Below are 19,967 nucleotides of genomic sequence, written 5' to 3'. Positions count from 1 at the left end.
GCATTAGCTTTGCTCTTTGCGGAGCGAATTTCTCTCTTTTGGATGATAGATATGTTCATTTTCTTTTTGGTTCTTTGCTTTGCAGTTTGATGAGTTCTTGCTTTGCCCTTAGTTGTATCTTTCGTGGGGACTTGCCAGTTGAGTTTGAGAATTTTTCTTAAGCATCGAGTTTCCGTTTCTGTGGATGTTTGTTTGAGTAATGAGGCTGCTTAAGTTATGGATCTAGAATGAATTTTCCTTAAGCATCGAGTTTCCATTGTTCACAGTATTTGATTGTCTCTTGAGATTACTGGTCCCATTGGACTTCCAGGGAACAAGACCGATCCAGTCCACAATTCCTAAAATTAGGAATAGGGACCACCGGTTATGTTCCGGATCTTGAGGAGAACCAGACCGGACCAGAAACCGATCACCTCTACACTTCTTCACCTTTCTTTTTCTTTTTAATTTAAAAAAATTCTAATTTTATTTATTTTTTAAATAATTTTAATTTTTCATAATTTTTTTTTATTTTTATTTTTATTTTAATTATTTTTTATTTGTCTTTTCTTTTTTTTTTTCTTCTTTTTTTCCTTCTTCCTCGACCAGGTGTTGGCTATAGCGAAGGCCAGTTCGGCAAACCTCGAGCTTGCCAACAACCATCGGTGGCCGATCACGGTGGAGGAAGGAGAAAAAAGAAATAGAAAGAAAGAAAAAAGAAAAGAGAAAAGGAAAAAGAAAAACATTTAAAATTTACTTTTTTTTAAAAATGACTAGAAAAATTAGAAAAAGGAAATAAAGAAAACAAAAAAGGAAAGAAAAAAAAAGAAATTATTAAAAGGAGTGCACGGATGAAAATCAAATTCGATTTTCATACCCATCGACGGAAAGTATTTTTCAGTTCATTTTCGGGTTTCAAATGAACACTAGAACATATTGTCATTTTCTTGAAAAATGATTCCCTAGAAAATATTTTCCAGAAATACCTCATTTTTCGCAAAATTGACGGAGCCTAAATTCTAAATCTTGATAATTTTAAGAGCTGAAAATAGAATTAGAAGTATCTGTAACCCTTTCGGTACTCGGAAGAAGAAGCGTCGTCCTTTTCTCTGTCACTGTGAGCAGATATGATGCTAGAGTTGGAAATTCATAGGTGGCGTTTCGATAGCATTTTGCCGCTATTGTAAGAAAAACACCTCGTGCAAAATTTTTTTTTTTTTGGGTCAAATTTTGGTGCTATGCTTTATCTTCTTCGTGTTTTTTCCCAATAGATGGACGGACACTTTTACCTTGCGATGAAAATTTTACTTATCCATATCTATTGTCATGCAATTTTTCTAGTCAAGTCTTTAAATTTGGCCAATTAAACTAATCATGTTCCTCCGGCTACAATTTTATTTAATTAGAGCTGCCTTAACTTTAAAATCTCGAGTGCAGCATTCATATCGGGGAATCTTATTGCTTGATGTTGGGTTACGATCTTCATCTTCGAGAATTTTTTCTGTTTGCATAGTGGCAAAAACGAAAAAGAAAAAAATTTGAGGCCAAACTCATTGTGGGCTCGGATGGACATCTCGGCTTCAATTAATAAGATTTGAAGCCGGATGCCGTAAATTAAAAGTTTAGGGACTTGATCGACGAAAGTTTCGTAAGTTTTGGGCCAAACACTACCGACCATTTTAGGATACGTGTGTCCCGTACACAAGTTTATCCCTGAAACCCCGCCATTTTCTAAGACCTTGAGCTCGCCGGGTCGCAAGAAAACCGTTAGAGAGGTGAACGGTCCAGCACGAATCGAATTCTCTCACTGCCTGCGTATGTGCTCGTGCACCTCCCAATGGTGTAGGCTGGTGAAGAACGCCCCCCTCTTTTCTGGGGAAAGTTTCTTCATCTCTCCCCCTGGATCAACCCGCAAAATTCATCCGGTGCCTCTCTTATCATCTTGATTCGAGCGTGTGATTTGTCTGGCTTTTTTAAATAGAGGTGCATTATCTGTTTGATTCCTTGTGGACGGTTTCCCGGTTCGGGGCTGACATTAGAAACTTACTCACGCGGGTTTCGCAAATCCTTTTGCCAATGGGGTGATGAAGAGTTTTGTTAGCTGTAGTCAGTGATTTGGATATGCATGCACAAGGCCATTGTCCTGAAGGAAATGAAGTCTCAGGGTCACCTATAGTTGGTTAGTTGGTACCGAGATTCGAAGTTCAATATGATCGATTGAATAGCAAGATATAAGAGCTTGGAGATGCAAGCCGTGGAGACGATAGGCAGGTACATATCGCAAGGTGTGTACATTGTTTCCGGCCCCTTCCATCCATTCGGTGGAGCAGTAGACATTATCGTAGTTGAACAGCCTGATGGTACTTTCAAATCCTCTCCTTGGTACGTCTGCTTCGGGAAATTCCAGGGGGTTTTGAAGACAAAAGAGAAGATTGTCAAAATATGCGTCAATGGGGTCAAGGCGGACTTCCACATGTATCTTAACCATAAAGGGCAAGCCTACTTCCTCAAGGAAGCGGATGAAGAAGAAGGGGAATCATACGAGAAATTTCCTTCGGGTGGAGAGAGAGGAGGGCATTCCTGGGTGATGTCGGGAAGTCGCAGTTTTGATTCTAAAGGGTCTACTCTGCGTGACGCAGGAAATGAGAACATTATGGCCAGAAGTCGTTCTTGCCAATCACGAGCTTCTGGGCTTGTTTCAGAATGCAGATCGATGGGGACTGATGGTCCCAGGCAACAAGAGGTTGGCGTTGGTGTCATAAGGAGAGGTCCATTAGAGAGCGCAGAGATTGCAGCTGAACTTCTGGAGTTGAATTGGTCCATCTCTTTCAAGTTCAGGAAAAGATTATCTCCTGCATTTGCTCCTGCTACTTTTGACAGTAAAATTGTTAATGTGGATGAGAAGCCAAGTTGCAAGGAGTCCCTCGTCCACAGTAACCCAGAAAGCAGTTTAACGGATGGCCCATCGCATGAGGAAGCTGCTTCCTGCAACATGAGTGTGCAGTCTGTTGAAAATACGGACTTCACTGTCCAGTGTGCTAATGGAAAACTTTCATATTTGAATGGCATTGCAGAGGGCATTGCTACATCCACTGGAGGTAAGACGAAAGACTGCGTACTTTGGATGAACGCTGTGATGTAATATTGAGAACTGGCTCAAAATGTCAAAGGACATTGGGTGGTTGGCGCTAATGCTGCAAGCATGGCTGTAACTGTTGAATCCTTTTCCCCTTTTTGCCTTTTTTGGTCTTATGTACTTAGTATTTGAAGTAAAGTTTAAACGCGAAGTAAGTGACTAGTAGAGTTTGGATCAAGTTGTCTTAAAGAAAGTATGTTAATCAACCAGGCAGTCATATATTGAAGGAGCAAACATATGGAGTTCATTCCTTCACTGTTGAAACTTCGGAGAACTTATGTGCCTCTAGCAAGCGATCCAATCAAATATTGCACCATGATAGCACAGAAACCAGGGATGTCCATCCGGAAGCAGTACTGATAAATAACAATAGCATTGCTGAGGTAACTTTCTTCTGAAGTTTTTTTATTTGTTATTTTTATAAACGGAGTTTAGTCCATAAATGATTCTTGGATACGATATTCTCCATAACGTCAATGAATGTAAGGATACTGCCGCGAGCTCCAGGGAAAACAATTTTGTGGTATTACTAGACTAATGATGCTTGTCTTCCAAATTCTGTCAGCTCCATTCTATAGTTTGGTTGATTTTGGCTGATCATATTTGAGATACTTGTTTTCTTTGAATTTAGTATCTGAAGCTGCAATCAGAACTTTTGTTAGACCAAGAACTCAACATAATTCTCACACATGCATAAGTGCAATTTTGAGTTCAATTTGAAATTAATCCACTGTATATTGCATGATTGGGTAGTTCAAGAGAACATCTAGAAAAATGCTCTAGCTGTGTCTAATCCTGTATGCAGGAATTTATGGAGATGCGCCACGGAGATACAATCACAATACTGGAAACTTTTGATCCAGTTGACACCAGCATCACATATGGTTCCGTCAAGCAAACAGAATCGCCAAGCATCTGTAGCGTCTCCATTTTCAGTGGCAGGATTAGCCAAGCAGGTCAAAACAGTTCTACTGATGAAACAAGCAAGTTCCAACTCAGTTCAGAGACTGACAATAACAATGGGTCATATTGTGGTTTTCTTCTGACAAAAAAACCCAGTTTTCCGACAGAAGATAATTCAACTGGAGAATTTCCTTTGGGTGGCCTTGATGAGTCCAAAGTCAGTGAGGTCACTCCAGGGGAAGATATAACATTGGTTCCTGTTGACAAAGAAAGAAATCTCTCATTGAATCCACAGTGCTTCTTTGAGACGGCAGGCATGTTAATTTATGTGAAGAATGAGTTGCTTGTTATATCAGACAACTTTGACCGATCAATTGATGCTGAATATGCAGACGAAAGGTCAAGAACCATTTCAGTTTCCACTGAGATTGCCAGAAGTGGTAAGACCGATGAGACGCAACTCGGACATGAAGCACAATCCTTGCCTAACATGAAGTCCGAATTCGACAATTTGGATGCACATGGCTGGCATTATCCCCTAAGCCACTCTTTGGATTTGGATTCTGAGTTTGAGAATCTGCCATTGCCGAACAGAGAGGACTCTGACATCAGGAATACTGGTGTCCGCAATGAAGATAAATTACCTTTAGAACTGTGTCATATTGAGGATTCCCAGGATTTAGGTGGGAGCACCAACGTAGCTGCTGTTCCTGAAGTTGGTAAGACAATTGGCATTACTCTCAAGTGTTGTCATAAGCCAGTAGTTTGTGAAACTACATTCAAAGTCAAAATTAAAGGAGGCCTTGTTACTTCTCTCTCTCAACACTGATTTAAATGGGTGTTCAGCCAATTATATCCGGTTTATTTCATCAAGTGTGGTTCTCCTGCTAATAAGTACTTCCTTGTGGATGTACTTGCTTTATTACTGCATGAGTTGCTTCTAAAATGTTGATCTGGCTATTCAAGAAAAGCATCTATCAAATTCCCCGTAACTTTAAAATTGGATGGAAGTCACCAATGATATGTTGTTTGCAGAAGCACCTGTTTCCAAGCAGATACAGGAACAGATGGGTGCTGATGCTGCTTCTCCTTTCCCTAATGGCCAATTAGCCGATGATGAATCTAGTTCACTTAGGCTTGATCCTGAGCATGCTTCAAAGAGTGTTGATGGTACGGATAGAGATCAAACTTCACCAAAGCCGAAGTATAGGAAAAAGATGTTCAGGGTGAATACCCCGACATCTGAACAGGTGGCATCACTGAACTTGAGGGAAGGGAGTAACACGATTACCTTCACCTTCTCCACAGCAATGCTGGGGGAGCAGCAGGTCACTTTTGCACCTTGACACTTCTGAACACGAGGCCTAGAGAATTCTTTCAATTCCTTATTCAGGAAGAAAGCAATATCACTCCATCAGAATTAACAATGGACAATTGAACAGGTTGATTGCAAAATCTATCTATGGAAATGGAGTGATCGTGTTATTATTTCCGATGTCGATGGCACCATTACCAAGTAAGGCCACTACAACGTTATATCAAGCAAGGGCTATGTGGGCTAATTATTTTTTCAGATTTCTTAGGTTCGTCTGCAATCATGAAACTAAGCCGAATATTCTGGTGCTGTTTCCTAGTTTTAGGGGACAATATAACTGTTAATTGAATTAATGTTGGACGAGTGATAAGACTATTTGCATAAATTCCACAATCACGCTTCCAAAGATATGTATTAAATTCTTGTGTTGTTAGTTTGGTTTGGGACTTGAACATACCCAGATGCAAGCCAACGCGCTTTTACAATTAGACCATTGTCTTATGTCCACCATTCACCATTTGGGTAGTATTGCTTATGCTCTTTACATTGTCTCCTGGACCAACAGGAACCTATATCATCTTGCTTTTCTGGAGAATGCATTTAGTCAGGTGTCATCACATAAGTCAGTCTCATTAGTTTGGCAACTAGCCTCTTTTGCCCGTCAAAAAGACGATCTCCGACTTATCGGTGCCATAATACTTGAGCAATAGAACATCTTTGATTATTGTCACCATAATTGTAGTTCCAAACTGTGATCAAAGTAAATGAGAGTGCTTTCGCCCGATTAATTTGTCTTGGAGCATGGACTGCCTTCTTAGAATGATTGAGATCACTTGACTAAAAGTTATATGTGCTGGAGCTTAAATATATTTGTCAATGCTTTTCTTGTTCATAACCAAGTTCGGCAGATTAAGTTTTGGGTCTTGACTTGTGGCCGATGCCTCAGCTCTCGCAACATTATAACATATTTTCGTACCAGTACTTATCTCAAAATTTTTGTTTCTTTCGATTTCCCCTCCAATCATCCCTTCTTGAAGTAGACATTTTTTCAAGGGTGATCTTATCTCACTGGTGGTAATTTTCAATTTTAACAGGTCTGACGTTTTAGGACAGTTCATGCCTTTGGTTGGGGTAGATTGGTCACATACAGGTGTTGCACGTCTCTTTTCGGCTATTAAGGTTTGCTGCATTTTTTACCCTTTCTTGTGAATTAGGTTTTACTTTCAGGAAGCTATGGAGTTGCTTCTATCTTATAATTTTGGAAGTCAAAATAGTTCTCAGAATGTCGGGCAGCATCTTTAGTCCAGAATTTTGACATGATGCCACTGTTCTTGAAAAGTTCATTTCAAAGCATAAGCTTGATCCCGTGAATAACTGATTATGACAGCAATCAGGCCTAGATACCAAGGATTAGACCTATATTTTGTATGGATTATAAGTCGTCCAATATTACCTTTCACGTACCAACCTTGTTCTTCCTTTCAGGAAAATGGATATCAATTGCTTTTCCTTAGTGCGCGTTCCATAACTCAGGCTTATCTGACTAGGCAATTTCTATTCAACCTTAAACAGGTATTTCAATGTAATTTTGTTCCTAACTTTCCACTCAAGGTTGATCTGTCGAACATATTTGTCACTAAGTTTCTCTTCCACCTGACCACTGTGGCACCTCTTCTTCTCTCGCTAGTTATGTCTTCCTTAAATTTGAGTTCTTTCTTTTTCAGGATGGCAATGCCTTGCCAGATGGACCTGTTGTAATATCTCCTGATGGAATTTTTCCTTCTTTATTTCGAGAAGGTATCTCACTCCTATGCATAATTATGGTTAATTGCTGAAATAGATGTGCGCTCTCGAGGTTGCTTTATGGCGTATGGCAAAACTTGCGTTACATGCAAAACCAGTGAAACAGAAAGAGGCAAGACAAGTTAAGATTTGTGGAAAGTAGAGAAACGACATACCAATTTTTGTGTTTCGACCACCAGAAGACGTCCACATCCAAAGGAGGATAAAAATTCATTGTACCAAATTGAATCACATGAAGTAAAAGAACTCTTTTCGACCAAAAAAAAAAAAGTAATAGAATTCTCGCAAAAACTTGGCTTTGAAAATGCAGCCTTTTGCTCGTGCTTCATATAACAGAAACAGTTAAAGAGAGACCTCTAACAAAGACCTAACTAGAGCATTCAAATAACCTAACTAAGATAAATGTCAAACTATGCAACAATTTGGGCGGAGGTCCACCAATTATCAAGTCATAACATAAACATCTCCACTTCAACTTGAACTTCATCAAATTCCCAAAAAAACGAACTCACTCGACCTTCTCCACACACCATAAAGGCATTACGCAGCACAGCACAAGCCAATCAAGTCCAAGACATGCTTGAGCTTAGGCGAGAGGAAGAGGATTCATTCCCATGGATTATTTGCAGTACCAATTTTTCTTCTTTGGTTATCTCTTTTAAGAAATAATTCCACAAACACAATGTCATCTGATGTTGATTTGCTTTGATCTCTCTTATGGAACCACCTGATTCTTTGATGCATAGCATTCTAGCTATCACCAGCACAATTGTTTATTAACAATCCAAGCAAAGACAGTCCTGCAACATGGCCTTCCAGATGTGCGACTGTTAACAATGAACACATTCCCAGTTATCTCCTCCTGTCGAGATCACGAGCATAACTGATCTGAATGATGCTCACCTGTCATTATCATATTTACTATCTGCTTCCTGTTTCCTAATTCACCTGATTTCACTGTTTTTTCAGTTGTGAGGAGATGTCCTCATGAATTTAAGATAGCATGCTTAGAGGTTAGTTCCTCCCAGTCTCATGTTGAAATATACAATTTACTTGTCCAAAATGCTTTGATGCTATACTCTGTTCTATGCATTTGAAACTGTTCTGTCACTAGCCCGTTCAGAAGTTCGACACGTTATCATGCTTCCTCTCTCTGTGCATTTGGCATGTGCATGTGCGCACGTGCAAGCATGTGATATCTCGTAATTATGGTTCTTTTTGTGAACTTTATGTGGCGTAAAAACAATGTACACACTCAGGAGGGTCTTTCTTCATTCTTCCTTCAGCATACAAAATGAGTTCTATGAGGAATCTTTCTTCATTCTTCCTTTAACATGTAGTTATCCGAACACTTATCTGTGACTTCCCATAAACCAGTAACTAGAAAAAGGCAGATCCTTTGCTTGAGCGAGAAAAGAGCTGATTTTCTATCAGTCTATTCTGACTCTGTGCTTCATTGCTTTTCTTCCAATACTTTCTAGGATATCAAGTCATTGTTTCCCTCAGATTGCAATCCATTCTATGCTGGTTTTGGAAACAGAGACACAGATGAAATCAGCTACCTCAAAGTTGGAATACCAAAAGGAAAAATTTTCATAATCAACCCCAAGGTGATTTAATGACTTCGCTTAATTGGAATCTCATGGCAGTACAGCATTAATTTCTTCGATGAATCTGATTTGCAGGGTGAGGTTGCCGTGAACCATCATGTTAACACAAAGTCATATACATCTATTCATGCTCTCGTTAATGACATGTTTCCGGCGATGACTTCACGGTCCTCACCGGAGCAGGTTTGCTTCTGTAACTTAAATATCTTTACTTATAATTTCAGACTCTATAAACCAGCAGCTGAAAGGAGAAGAGCTTCAGTTAGCTTACCCTTTCGAGCACTACGTAAACACAGCTTCACCATAGATAGTTATCCACAGTTTTTTCCTGTTTAACTTATATATGTTACAATTTGCAAAGTTAAGTGCATAAGGAAAAGATTTTGGGCACAAAACATACATAGATGTAGAATATTAGATTGATTGCCCTTTGATGTCCAACCAGAACACATTTGCACTTCTTGTTTCAATTGAACACTGAAACTCTGACTGAAGGAAAATGAGATCGACCATTGCCTGGTTAGTCAACTGGAGTTCAAAATTTAGTAAAGAGATCCATGCTTTGAAAACACAGACATGATTTTGGTGAAATACCACAAGGCTACATCCCACGAGGAATCTTTAAAGATGGAGAAGACAAACAGTTTAGCCTCCAAAACCTTTTTGTGAACCAAGAATTTCCTATCTTTGGCCAAAAAGACCAAATTACTGGTATGAATATTCCTCTTAATTCGTACTTTGGTTCCAATTATTAAAGTGAACCGAGCCTACAATCTGTACATTCTATGTAATTAAATTTTCCTTTGCCCAACTTTCTCCTTTCATAAGTTAATTTATTTTCCTATTTGGTAATAAATTTTATTTATACCCTGGAGAGGGAAAACAACATCCCTTCCAATCCCAGGCCAACAAAGACAACTTTGTTCTGCTCAACCAGTTATAAGGCCTAAAGAAACATTGCACAAAATTACCGGTCCAGCTTCTGAGACCAGCAGAAGTGAAATTTGAAAATCTAGACTAACTTCTAATGACTGAGATGAATCCCACAGAGCTCAATGCATAACAACTCTCCAAGTTGTACAGATGTCCACTACTTCAGTAGACAGCTGCTCCTGCTTCTTGCCATCATGCAACAAAATTCAAGATTATTTCAAACTGCGAAAAGTGAAATCCACCATGACTTGATCAAAACAGGGATTAACTTGCTCATGCAAAGCTCGATTCCTCTCCATCCAAACATTGTAGATTGAAGCCTTCCATTCCAATTTGAGAAGTATCACCTTCAGATGTCTTCCTTTTATTTCCTTCAAAGGCCAAGGGTACTCCACATTCCAATTAGCTGATGCCTATTTTATTCAACAGTTTCAAAACTTGCTCCCAAACTTGACTAGAAATTGAACACTGGAAAAACCAACATTACCTGGACTCTGCCTTTCTTTTGGCATTAGACACATACTCTTATCAATATCACACTTCTTCAACCTATCAAATGTTTGAAGTCTATTCAACAGAGTGAACCATACTGTAAAGCCATGCTTAGGTATGCTTGATTTAAACCAAACAAGCCTGTGCCAATGTACTTTACTTCCAAGTTGCCTAATTAGATTCCAAGCCTCAAGATTATTGAATTTCCCATCTTTAGATCCCAGGAAAAGAACTTTATTTGAAGCATCAGGGTTTGGGAACAACACTCCGCATATAGCAACTTGCATACCAATAAGTGCCTCCCTTCTTGCAGCTGGCCAACGCAGCTCTCTTCCATTTACAACATCCGCAACTTTAGCTGACTTTTGGAGGGAAGGATCACAGATAGTTCTAGCTGAGTATATATCCATTAGAGCTCCAAATGGATACCATCTATCAAACCAGAAAGAGATAGATTTCCCATCTCACACAATATATTTCATATGAGATTTAAGGATACTCTCGGTTATCGTATCTTTCTCCAGGCATAGCTGCAATTAGGTTGAGCCTCCCCTTGCTATATACTTCCTTTAATCAGGAGATGACTATGTATCCAAGCAATCCATTGGGAACCTGATTTAAGCAGCAAGCTGCAAAGCATCTCAAGACTGCATGCTTGATTCCAAAAAATGAAGATTTCGAAGCCCCAACCCCCCCTTGCACTCAGGAGTACACAGAACAGACCAAGCAACCTTTGCACCACGCAGATTAGCATCCTTCCCTTTCCACGATATAACAGAGCATTTACTCTCAACACCTTTAATGTGTTTTTTTAGGAAGAATGACCATTTGACACCAAAACTTGACTAGACTTATACTCCACAGATCCTATTGGCTTAAGTCTGCGAAGGTAGTTAACCATTTAATATAATCTTTGTTGTTCCTCTGGTGTGACTCGTCATATTTCCATTTTGTTTTGCTTCCAGGAAGACTATAACTCATGGAACTTTTGGAAACTGCCTTCTCCTGCTATTGACATATGAAGTGGTGTTCCATGCATTTTAGAGGCAGACCCATTTGATGTTAGCCATCTCATTGTTGAAATCTAGCAATTGTTATCTCAGATACTACGGTGGAAGTTCAGGTTGTTCTCTGACGTTTAACCCTGTGATATATGGAATCATGGATGATACTGGTTCTTATTCAGTCTGAACATTTTCAACAATTTCAGTATCATAAGAAATGGGAAATCAAGAATCAACCAGGAATGTCAGTTAGAAGATGAATCACCAGAGAAGATCAGTTTAAAGGAAGATGGGGCACCCTATCTGGCAGTTAACTGTATTGTATACTCGAGTCTCAGAGCCTTCGGCTTCGCTCATGTAAATAATCATGTAAGTTTTTTCACGCCCCTCTCTAGACACAGACTTAAGACGGTGGAGTGGGTTTTAACTCTGAATTTGGATTGGTATATTAGCAATAGTCACGTTTCGGTTTGTATTTTGAGATCTGCAGGATACACGCTTCAAAAGCTGCTGGAAAAGAGCTGCAGGTCTCTGTTACATGCAGCCATTCACGGATTTATCATCTTGATCAATAGCTGCTTTCGCCTGCCTGAGATTCATTTCTTCTGGTGAAGATATCTTCTCTTCATTGTCATAGACTTTTATATGACGTACCTGTTGTAATCATGTACAAGAAATTAAGTCTTTTTGAGATTCTCAGCATTCCATTCCAGCACGCTCGGGATGACCTTCTGTCAGAAGGTAAGCCTCATCTGGTTTAACATCCACGTTTCGCCCAATCGTTTTTGAGATCTGCAAATATGAGCACTTAAAAGTTGTAAGTTCTGCGTAAGACAATTTCTTCTATGTGCAAGAGCATTGATATCGTACTGCTTTCGATTTAAACAATCCAAGAATGCCTTTCGAACTTTACTGGGGTTGAACGCTGACTGAACGAGCCAAGAATTTCTAATGGCTAGTTTTGTTCAAGGCTATCAATCTTTCGGCTGGCTTCTCGTGACTCAAATTTAATCAGTTCCGCCAAAATTTTGGGATCTGAATTGGATGGGGCGGTTAAAATGTTAAGAACATAGTTAGTCTTCTCTTTGCTTTATTCCAAACTTTTCGCAACCATAGTGGTTACTCATAAAGGATGTCTCATTAGAGTTGGTACAGACACAAGTACAACTGCCATATACTCAAAGTAACTAGACTTAAGCATACAAGCTTCTATATCAAACAAGAGAGCTCAACCCTTTCAGATATTATTGCATCAGCCTTCAAGCAGAGGACTTAGAGGCTACACAATTTTCACGTTAAGATGTTTCTCTGCATAGTCCACAAGGGTGTTCATCTCATTCTCGTCGATGAAACCATCACCGTTGGTGTCTGCTGCATGCACTGCCTTGTGGGCCTTCAACCAAGGGAACCATGCACCGGTGGCCCGGATGGCATGCCGGAGCTCCTCCTTGCTAAATCTCCCGTCCTTGTTGGCGTCAAATGTTGCCAGCCACTTCTTGAACTCTTCGTTGCTCATCTTACGCCCATGTGTGATCGCCATTGTCGAAGCAGCAAAGTGTTTCTGGTCTTTGTGAGCTGCGTTCGAGGGATGACAAAGTGTTACAGTGTGAAGGAGCTGCGCAGGCTTCTTATAGTCGTATTGCCAGTCGCGTTCAACCACCATAAGCAAAAGCATAGGAATCTCTTTCAAAGTGGAACGTGTTTGGGTTGATGGGCTTGAATGTAGCATAAAGCCAATGAAATTATCTCGCTTCATGATCAACAAATGAAAAGGCTAACCCTTAAAAGGAAAAAAAAAAAAAAAACCTTTTCTGATGGAAGGTGGTTGGCATCAAAATCATAATCAATCGATTTGTCCGTAATTTGATCCACAGGGAATTAATTCAGTCATTGTTCGAACTGTGTCCGGATTCTTCCTTACTTGTGACGACTCTTTTCATGAGAATCACAAGTAGGTATTTTATCCATAGTGAATTTGATATGCCGAGAATATATATCAAGGATGTATATCAAAGTTTTAACTGTTGATTCATAAATATGTCCTTGTTTCCTCAAGAATATAGGCAATTGGTCAGATTGTGAGAACGCCTGTCTGAGTTCGATGCGTTCTGATTCGGTTCAATGGGTCATGACCAACTTGTTTTAGATGGGTCGAGATTTGATCTACCAATCCTTGACGATGGCCCTACCGCTCACGTGAAGTGTGTTAGGGCAGGCTGAAAGCACCCAATAAAAGCTCCTAGCTAACCTAGTTACTGACCTTCTTTACCGGTTATTTTCGATGAATTAAGGATTCTTCCATTTACAGTATGCAGAGTTTTCTTACAACAAATACACTCCTCCGGACGAATAAATAAAAGAATCACTCATGTCAAGTGTGATAGCTCTTGAATAACTTCAAATACTTCAACCATCACAACAAGTCAATATTTTAGCGACAGAAGTAAGCGAAAAAACGGTTCAAAAATGTGGAAGGGAACAGAATCAAGCCATTTTTGTAACATTTGCCTTATTTTGACTTGGTCAAAAGTGGCCACTTTAAAAAAGAGAACCGCCGAGATAAAAGGGAAGAAAGAGGAAGGTGCACTTCGTCCCATGAACGTGGAGAAAAGAGAGGAAAGAAGAAGAAGAAGAAAGGAAGAAAGAAAAGAGGAATCGCATCATAGCCCTCGCCAAGTCGGATTTACTTCGATTCGCGAAGTCCGGTAAGTGTTCGCACTCTTGGCTCTTCTAATTGGAGTAATTTTTGAAATTAGATCTCAAATTCAAAAGCATGTGAAATTTAAGTTGCGAAGTTCGATTTTGGAATTGTTAAGTTGTGGAATTTCATGGAAATGAAGGATTACGGCGTTGTGGAGCCGTGGGGCTTGGCGGGAGTCGATGTGAGGTAACAATTTAGTCGGATTGAAATTTTAGAGTTTCGCGTGCGAGCTCCGCGTCCGGACAACTTTGAATAATCGCTTTGGATGAGCGATTTGATAGTGCATATGAATTGTTTCATTAAAAAGTGAGCTAGGTTTAGCCGATTCATATTTTAGGTAGCTTAGTACTCGATTTGGACGCTGTTTCTCACTTATTTGATAGGATTGCGAGTTCGGTTGTTCTAATAATGTTCATTGTTTGGATTTGGGCATTTTCAGGTGAGTAGTGTTATCTCTTCCATGGGTTGTGTTTTGGATTTACTATATTATGAGTTATGACATAACATTTTTATTCCATAAAATCTGGACCGGACATTTAATGTTGTTTAGTTATTTGAGAATTGTTTGAGAAACGTATTATAGAAGGTGTTGTAAAAGTTATATACATATTTCTTCCTTTGCGAACTAACTGACGAAATGAGTTCTGAAATGACTTCAGAAATGCCTTGCGAAATGTATTATGTTTGATGAACGGAGTTGAGAAAGATTATGCCTTTTGTTTTGTGAAATTAATTGGTGATATTGATTTTGTATTCGAATTCTGGTATAGGATGACGTTGGTGTGTTGCTCAATATAGCTGTGAATAGGGTTATGGAGTTTATGGGTATTCATATTGATATAAGGATATTTTGTAGGCCCGTCGGCAACAAATAGGTGGAGATCTAGCCAAGAGAGGAATCTTGATCACCTTGTCTCGGGACGTGCGATCATAGCTAGATATTTGATCAGGAGTTTGGTCTTTGGTCAATGGTATGGACCATTGACGTCTAATATTTTTATTATGAATATTGTTGGGAGCACGTAGCGAAAGTCTGATACCTTTTGTCTTGGGAGATCGCCAAAAGGGGGCCCAAGTTCAAGTCTGTCAACATATCCAGTTGGATCCACCTACACTCAAAAGAGAGCTCAAGTTCGAGCCTGTCAACATATTCGATTGAATTCACCTAAACTCAAAAGCTTGAGCAATATCCGAGAAGATCGCTAAGAGGGAGCTCAAGTTCGAGCATGTCAACATATTTAGTTGGATTCACCTATACTCAAAAGCGTGAGCAATATTCGGGACGATCGCTAAGAGGGAGTTCAAGTTCGAGCCTCTCAACATATCCTGTTGAATTCACCTATACTCAAAAGCTTGATTAACTAGGATGTATTAGCTGATCAACACCATATCAATTCTCTGCAATTATGATATATTAATTGCTTAATGCCACACCAATTCTTCACTCTAGTATTAATTTGTCACCAACTTCCAGATCAACTACCATGGCAATTTCCATAGTTTGTCAAGCGTCGAAACCACGATAGCAATTTCCATAGTTTGTCACGCAATTTCCATACGAACCGTGATAACAATTTTCACCTAAAACAAGCGTCGATCATCGGTTCCGATATGATTTATTGGGAGCACATAACAGAAGTCCGGGGAGCTCAAGTCCGAGCCTATCAATATATTCAGTTGGACTCACCTCCATTTAAAAGCTTAAGCGTATGAGTTATGGGTCAAGTAAGATATATTAACTGTTCAAGATCATACCAATCATCCAATGTGGAACTTCTCTTGCGCATCCCAACAAATATAGTTATGTTGAAATATATATAACTCATTCTCTTCTTGTAAGTTTATTATGGTAGATGCTCGATCTATTTAGAAAAGATATTCTACTTATTGAGTTGTAGTTGCTGATCCTATTCCTAATGCCAATGGAGCAAGAGCGATGTCTTCGGGGACTTTTGAGAGTTGGATTTTGGGTGGTTTGAGGCTGCATCCTTCGCGTGGAAAGACGGCCATGTCATGCCCTTTTCTACTAGGAAATCGGCGTGTGACATTTTTCAAGGAGTGTTTCGAACTAATTTTATAGGCTACCATAGCGAGCTTTCTTTGCCATAGATTCGTCGCCTTTGCCCCGCCGCGCTAGACCAGCGTGACGTGGATTGGCAACTTCGTTTTTCATTGACATATCTACTACGATGAAAGTAGTTCGATAGGTTAGGATCTCGTGAAAATGTAAATCTTGTCCCAGCATGCCGGTTTCCTGTGATGAAAATGCCGTCGTGTAAAGTTGTCGGCGTTTCTGAAAGTGGAACCGTGAGACCAAAGTTTGGTCGTCATAGTACATAGAAAGTTTCATTAACTTGAAGTACCCTTGGAAGATGAACACTCTGTGGTTGCAGCTACTCTATGTGATAATTGTCTTAAAAAATTATAAAGATATCGTACGAAGACTAATATGTTCTAAACTTCTCGATTGTGATAATTCAATTCAAAACATTTTAACAATTTGCTAATATAATCTTTCCGTTCAATTTTGGCGCAAATCTTTGACATGGTCGTTGCTGGTCTATGTGTGGGCGGTAGCTTACGTGGATGATTTTTGAAGTGACCGGCGAGGGCTTGCCTTGTTTGGGCGAGGGTTGATCTCACCCGATCTATCCCTCGCTCTTGCTAGACATGGCCCTCGTTGGCCCTTGCCCTCGCCAAACCTGGCAAGGCCCAGCATGACAAAGAAGACCCTCGACGGCCATTGCTTGTTGCTGGTGACCATCGATTGATATTGAAAACTAGTGAAAAGAAAGGGGAAATAAAAGAATGAAACAGAATTTAAAAAAAAAAATTAAAAAGATTCCAACGTCATCCATGTCGGCTTTGGCCATGCCACGCAGTTGATCGGCGTCCACATCAACGATTTCTAGCCAAAATTGATCAGAAGTACTAAATTGGCAATTGTTAAAAGATTTTGGACTAATTTAACATAATTGAAGGGTTTAGAATTGTATTGACCATCATACAATTGGTTGATAATTTTTTGGATGACTTTTTCATATTATTTTGCTCGCAATAGGGTGCTCAAATTGCGGTAAAGGTTTATACCTTTTATTAGAGTGAATGACGAACTCTGGCGATCAAAACTTTGTCCCAGTGCACCGTAAAACTCAAAAGTGAATGTTGGTAGGCAAAAAGAGAAACATTTCCAGAAGACGTTGTATCCGCCAGGCTCTCGGTTCCGAGAGCCTGGCAAACTTAAAAAAACAGTCAAAAAATTTAAGAATAAATTAGTAAATTGTCAAAAATTTAAAATTAAATTGACAAATCTTCAAAAGATTTTGGACTGAATTGGCAAAATGAAAGGTTTAGAACTGAATTGACCGCTGTATAATAGGCATATGATTCTTTAGAGAATTTTTCCGAGGAAAGCGTGATACCCGTAATGTGTGGTGGTGAACTTTACCATATTCGTGTTCCAGCCGTATAAATCCGAAGTTATTCAATCCCATTAGATCCCTGGACCAGATGCATGCTTATCATGGTAAGCATGATAGGATTCTTCACGAGGGTTACGAATTGTTCAAACTCATGGGTCTAAAAAAAAAAAAAAAGTAAAAAGGACGAAATGTTCCCTGAAATATTCGAGATTATGAATCTTTTGACTTGGTTTTCTTGGACGAAGTCACACTGTGTTCCTAAATATCGTCTTCCTCTTTCAGTTATTTTAATGGATGGAATCAATGGCTAAACGCTACACAAACTTTCTGAAAGGTTCGAACCTTATTTTGGAAGCTAAGAAACAGAACTATTCGCCACCAGGTCGAACTAACTTTGATCAGATTCGATTTGATCGTATGATGTGGATGGATTGATTCCACGACTATGGAATGAATCCCATTTGTGGTCATTGCCATTGCAGCGGGTCGGTGCAACATTAACGCTTGTTCCAATCGTCATCAGTCAAAGCTCCATTTGTTTCACGAAAAATGAATAAGTTGAAAAATCTTTTGAGATTCTCAGCATTCCATTCCTGCACGCTCCGGATGACCTTCTGTCAGAAGGTAAGCCTCATCTGGTTTAACATCCACGTTTCGCCCAATCGTTTTTGAGATCTGCAAATATGAGCACTTAAAAAGTTGTAAGTTCTGCGTAAGACAATTTCTTCTCTGTGCAAGAGCATTGATATCGTAGTGCTTTCGATTTAAACAATCCAAGAATGCCTTCCGAACTTTACTGGTGTTGAAAGCTGACCGAACGAGCCAAGAATTTCTAATGGCTAGTTTTGTTCAAGGCTATCAATCTTTCGGCTGGCTTCTCGTGACTCAAATTTAATCCGTTCCGCCAAAATTTTGGGATCTGAATTGGATGGGGCGGTTCAAATGTTAAGAACATAGTTAGTCTTCTCTTTGCTTTATTCCAAACTTTTCGCAACCATAGTGGTTACTCATAAAGGATGTCTCATTAGAGTTGGTACAGACACAAGTACAACTGCCATATACTCAAAGTGACTAGACTTAAGCATACAAGCTTCTATATCAAACAAGAGAGCTCAACCCTTTCAGATATTATTGCATCAGCCTTCAAGCAGAGGACTTAAAGGCTACACAATTTTCACGTTAAGATGTTTCTTTGCATAGTCCACAAGGTTGTTCATCTCATTCTCATCGATGAAACCATCACCGTTGGTGTCCACTGCATGCACCGCATTGTGGGTCTTCAACCAAGGGAACCATGCACCGGTGGCCCGGATGGCATGCCGGAGCTCCTCCTTGCTAAATCTCCCGTCCTTGTTGGCGTCAAATGTTGCCAACCACTTCTTGAACTCTTCGTTGCTCATCTCACGCAGGTATGTGCTCGCCATTGTGGATGCAGCAAACTGTTTCTGGTCTTTGTGTGCTGTGTTCGAGGGATGACAAAGTGTTACAGTGTGAAGGAGCTGCGCAGGCTTCTTATACTCGTATTGCCAGTCCCATTCAACCACCATAAGCAAAAGCATAGGAATCTCTTTCAAAGTGGAACGAGTTTGGGTTGATGGGCTTGAATGTAGCATAAAGCCAATGAAATTATCTCGCTTCATGATCAACAAATGAAAAGGCTAACCCTTAAAACGAAAAAAAAAAAAAAACCTTCTCTGATGGAAGGTGGTTGGCATCAAAACCATAATCAATCAATTTGTCTGTAATTTGATCCACAAGGAATTAATTCAGTTATTGTTCGAACTGTGTTCGGATTCTTCCTTATTTGTCACGACTCTTTTCATGAGAATCACAAGTAGGCATTTTATCTATAGCGAATTTGATACGCTGAGAATATATATCAAGAACATCATATCAAAGTTTTAACTGTTGATTCATAAATATGTCCTTGTTTCCTCAAGAATATAGGCAATTGGTCAGATTGTGAGAACGCCTGTCTGAGTTCGATGCGTTCTGATTCGGTTCAATGGGTCATGACCAACTTGTTTTAGATGGGTCGAGATTTGATCTACCAATCCTTGACGATGGCCCTACCGCTCACGTGAAGTGTGTTAGGGCAGGCGGAAAGCACCCAATAAAAGCTCCTAGCTAACCTAGCTACTGACCTTCTTTACCGGTTATTTTCGAAGAATTAAGGATTCTTCCTTTTACAGTATGCAGAGTTTTCTTACAACAAATACACTCCTCCGGACGAATAAATAAAAGAATCACTCATGTCAAGTGTGATAGCTCTTGAATAACTTCAAATACTTCAACCATCACAACAAGTCAATATTTTAGCGACAGAAGTAAGCGAAAAAACGGTTCAAAAATGTGGAAGGGAACAGAATCAAGCCATTTTTGTAACATTTGCCTTATTTTGACTTGGTCAAAAGTGGCCACTTTAAAAAAGAGAACCGCCGAGATAAAAGGGAAGAAAGAGGAAGGTGCACTTCGTCCCATGAACGCGGAGAAAAGAGAGGAAAGAAGAAGAAGAAGAAGAAAGGAAGAAAGAAAAGAGGAATCGCATCAGAGCCCTCGCCAAGTCGGATTTACTTCGATTCGCGAAGTCCGGTAAGTGTTCGCACTCTTGGCTCTTCTAATTGGAGTAATTTTTGAAATTAGATCTCAAATTCAAAAGCATGTGAAAT

At 39.6% G+C, this 19,967-nt stretch overlaps 3 protein-coding genes across 5 annotated transcripts; 1 reads left to right on the top strand and 2 right to left on the bottom strand.

Moving 5' to 3' along the window:
* The first annotated feature begins 1,683 nt into the window (after window positions 1-1,683).
* On the top strand, window positions 1,684-11,890 carry LOC115747935 (phosphatidate phosphatase PAH2-like). Of its 3 annotated transcripts, XM_048275179.1 has the most exons (15): window positions 1,684-1,962; window positions 2,061-2,083; window positions 2,161-3,077; window positions 3,326-3,498; window positions 3,909-4,653; window positions 5,054-5,346; window positions 5,461-5,534; window positions 6,428-6,512; window positions 6,819-6,905; window positions 7,058-7,130; window positions 8,106-8,149; window positions 8,618-8,746; window positions 8,822-8,929; window positions 11,137-11,544; window positions 11,666-11,890. In XM_048275179.1, the coding sequence occupies exons 3-14, from the start codon at window positions 2,225-2,227 to the stop codon at window positions 11,191-11,193; spliced, it is 2,721 nt and encodes a 906-aa protein (XP_048131136.1). In that variant the 5' UTR covers window positions 1,684-1,962; window positions 2,061-2,083; window positions 2,161-2,224; the 3' UTR covers window positions 11,194-11,544; window positions 11,666-11,890. The 3 variants fall into 3 exon arrangements, with proteins under 3 accessions (XP_048131136.1, XP_048131137.1, XP_048131135.1); XM_048275180.1 differs by having other exon boundaries at window positions 1,684-3,077; window positions 3,921-4,653; XM_048275178.1 differs by having other exon boundaries at window positions 1,684-3,077.
* LOC125313657 (calmodulin-like protein 5) lies at window positions 11,710-12,838 on the bottom strand. Its single transcript, XM_048273463.1, has 2 exons — window positions 12,470-12,838; window positions 11,710-11,829 (listed from the first exon to the last, which is right to left on the bottom strand). The coding sequence occupies exons 1-2, from the start codon at window positions 12,836-12,838 to the stop codon at window positions 11,710-11,712; spliced, it is 489 nt and encodes a 162-aa protein (XP_048129420.1).
* Window positions 12,839-18,461: 5,623 nt separating this feature from the next.
* LOC125313656 (calmodulin-like protein 5) lies at window positions 18,462-18,938 on the bottom strand. Its single transcript, XM_048273462.1, has one exon. The coding sequence runs from the start codon at window positions 18,936-18,938 to the stop codon at window positions 18,462-18,464; it is 477 nt and encodes a 158-aa protein (XP_048129419.1).
* Window positions 18,939-19,967: the final 1,029 nt, after the last annotated feature.

Source organism: Rhodamnia argentea, chromosome 2 (assembly GCF_020921035.1).
Source record: "Rhodamnia argentea isolate NSW1041297 chromosome 2, ASM2092103v1, whole genome shotgun sequence".
In the NCBI taxonomy this organism is placed as follows: Eukaryota; Viridiplantae; Streptophyta; class Magnoliopsida; order Myrtales; family Myrtaceae; genus Rhodamnia; species Rhodamnia argentea.
Note: the sequence above shows the minus strand (reverse complement) of the source record. Positions and strands in the feature narration are given on the sequence as shown.

Excerpts from the sequence above, each read along its gene's own strand:
- LOC115747935 (XM_048275179.1), top strand. The coding sequence starts at position 2,225 with ATGCAAGCCGTGGAGACGATAGGCAGGTACATATCGCAAGGTGTGTAC. Across the intron at positions 4,654-5,053 it reads TACTGGTGTCCGCAATGAAG|AAGCACCTGTTTCCAAGCAG; the intron begins ATAAATTACCTT and ends TGTTGTTTGCAG. Across the intron at positions 6,906-7,057 it reads TTCTATTCAACCTTAAACAG|GATGGCAATGCCTTGCCAGA; the intron begins GTATTTCAATGT and ends TTTCTTTTTCAG.
- LOC125313657 (XM_048273463.1), bottom strand. The coding sequence starts at position 12,838 with ATGGTGGTTGAACGCGACTGGCAATACGACTATAAGAAGCCTGCGCAG. Across the intron at positions 11,830-12,469 it reads ATGCAGAGAAACATCTTAAC|GTACGTCATATAAAAGTCTA; the intron begins GTGAAAATTGTG and ends TGATTACAACAG.
- LOC125313656 (XM_048273462.1), bottom strand. The coding sequence starts at position 18,938 with ATGAAGCGAGATAATTTCATTGGCTTTATGCTACATTCAAGCCCATCA.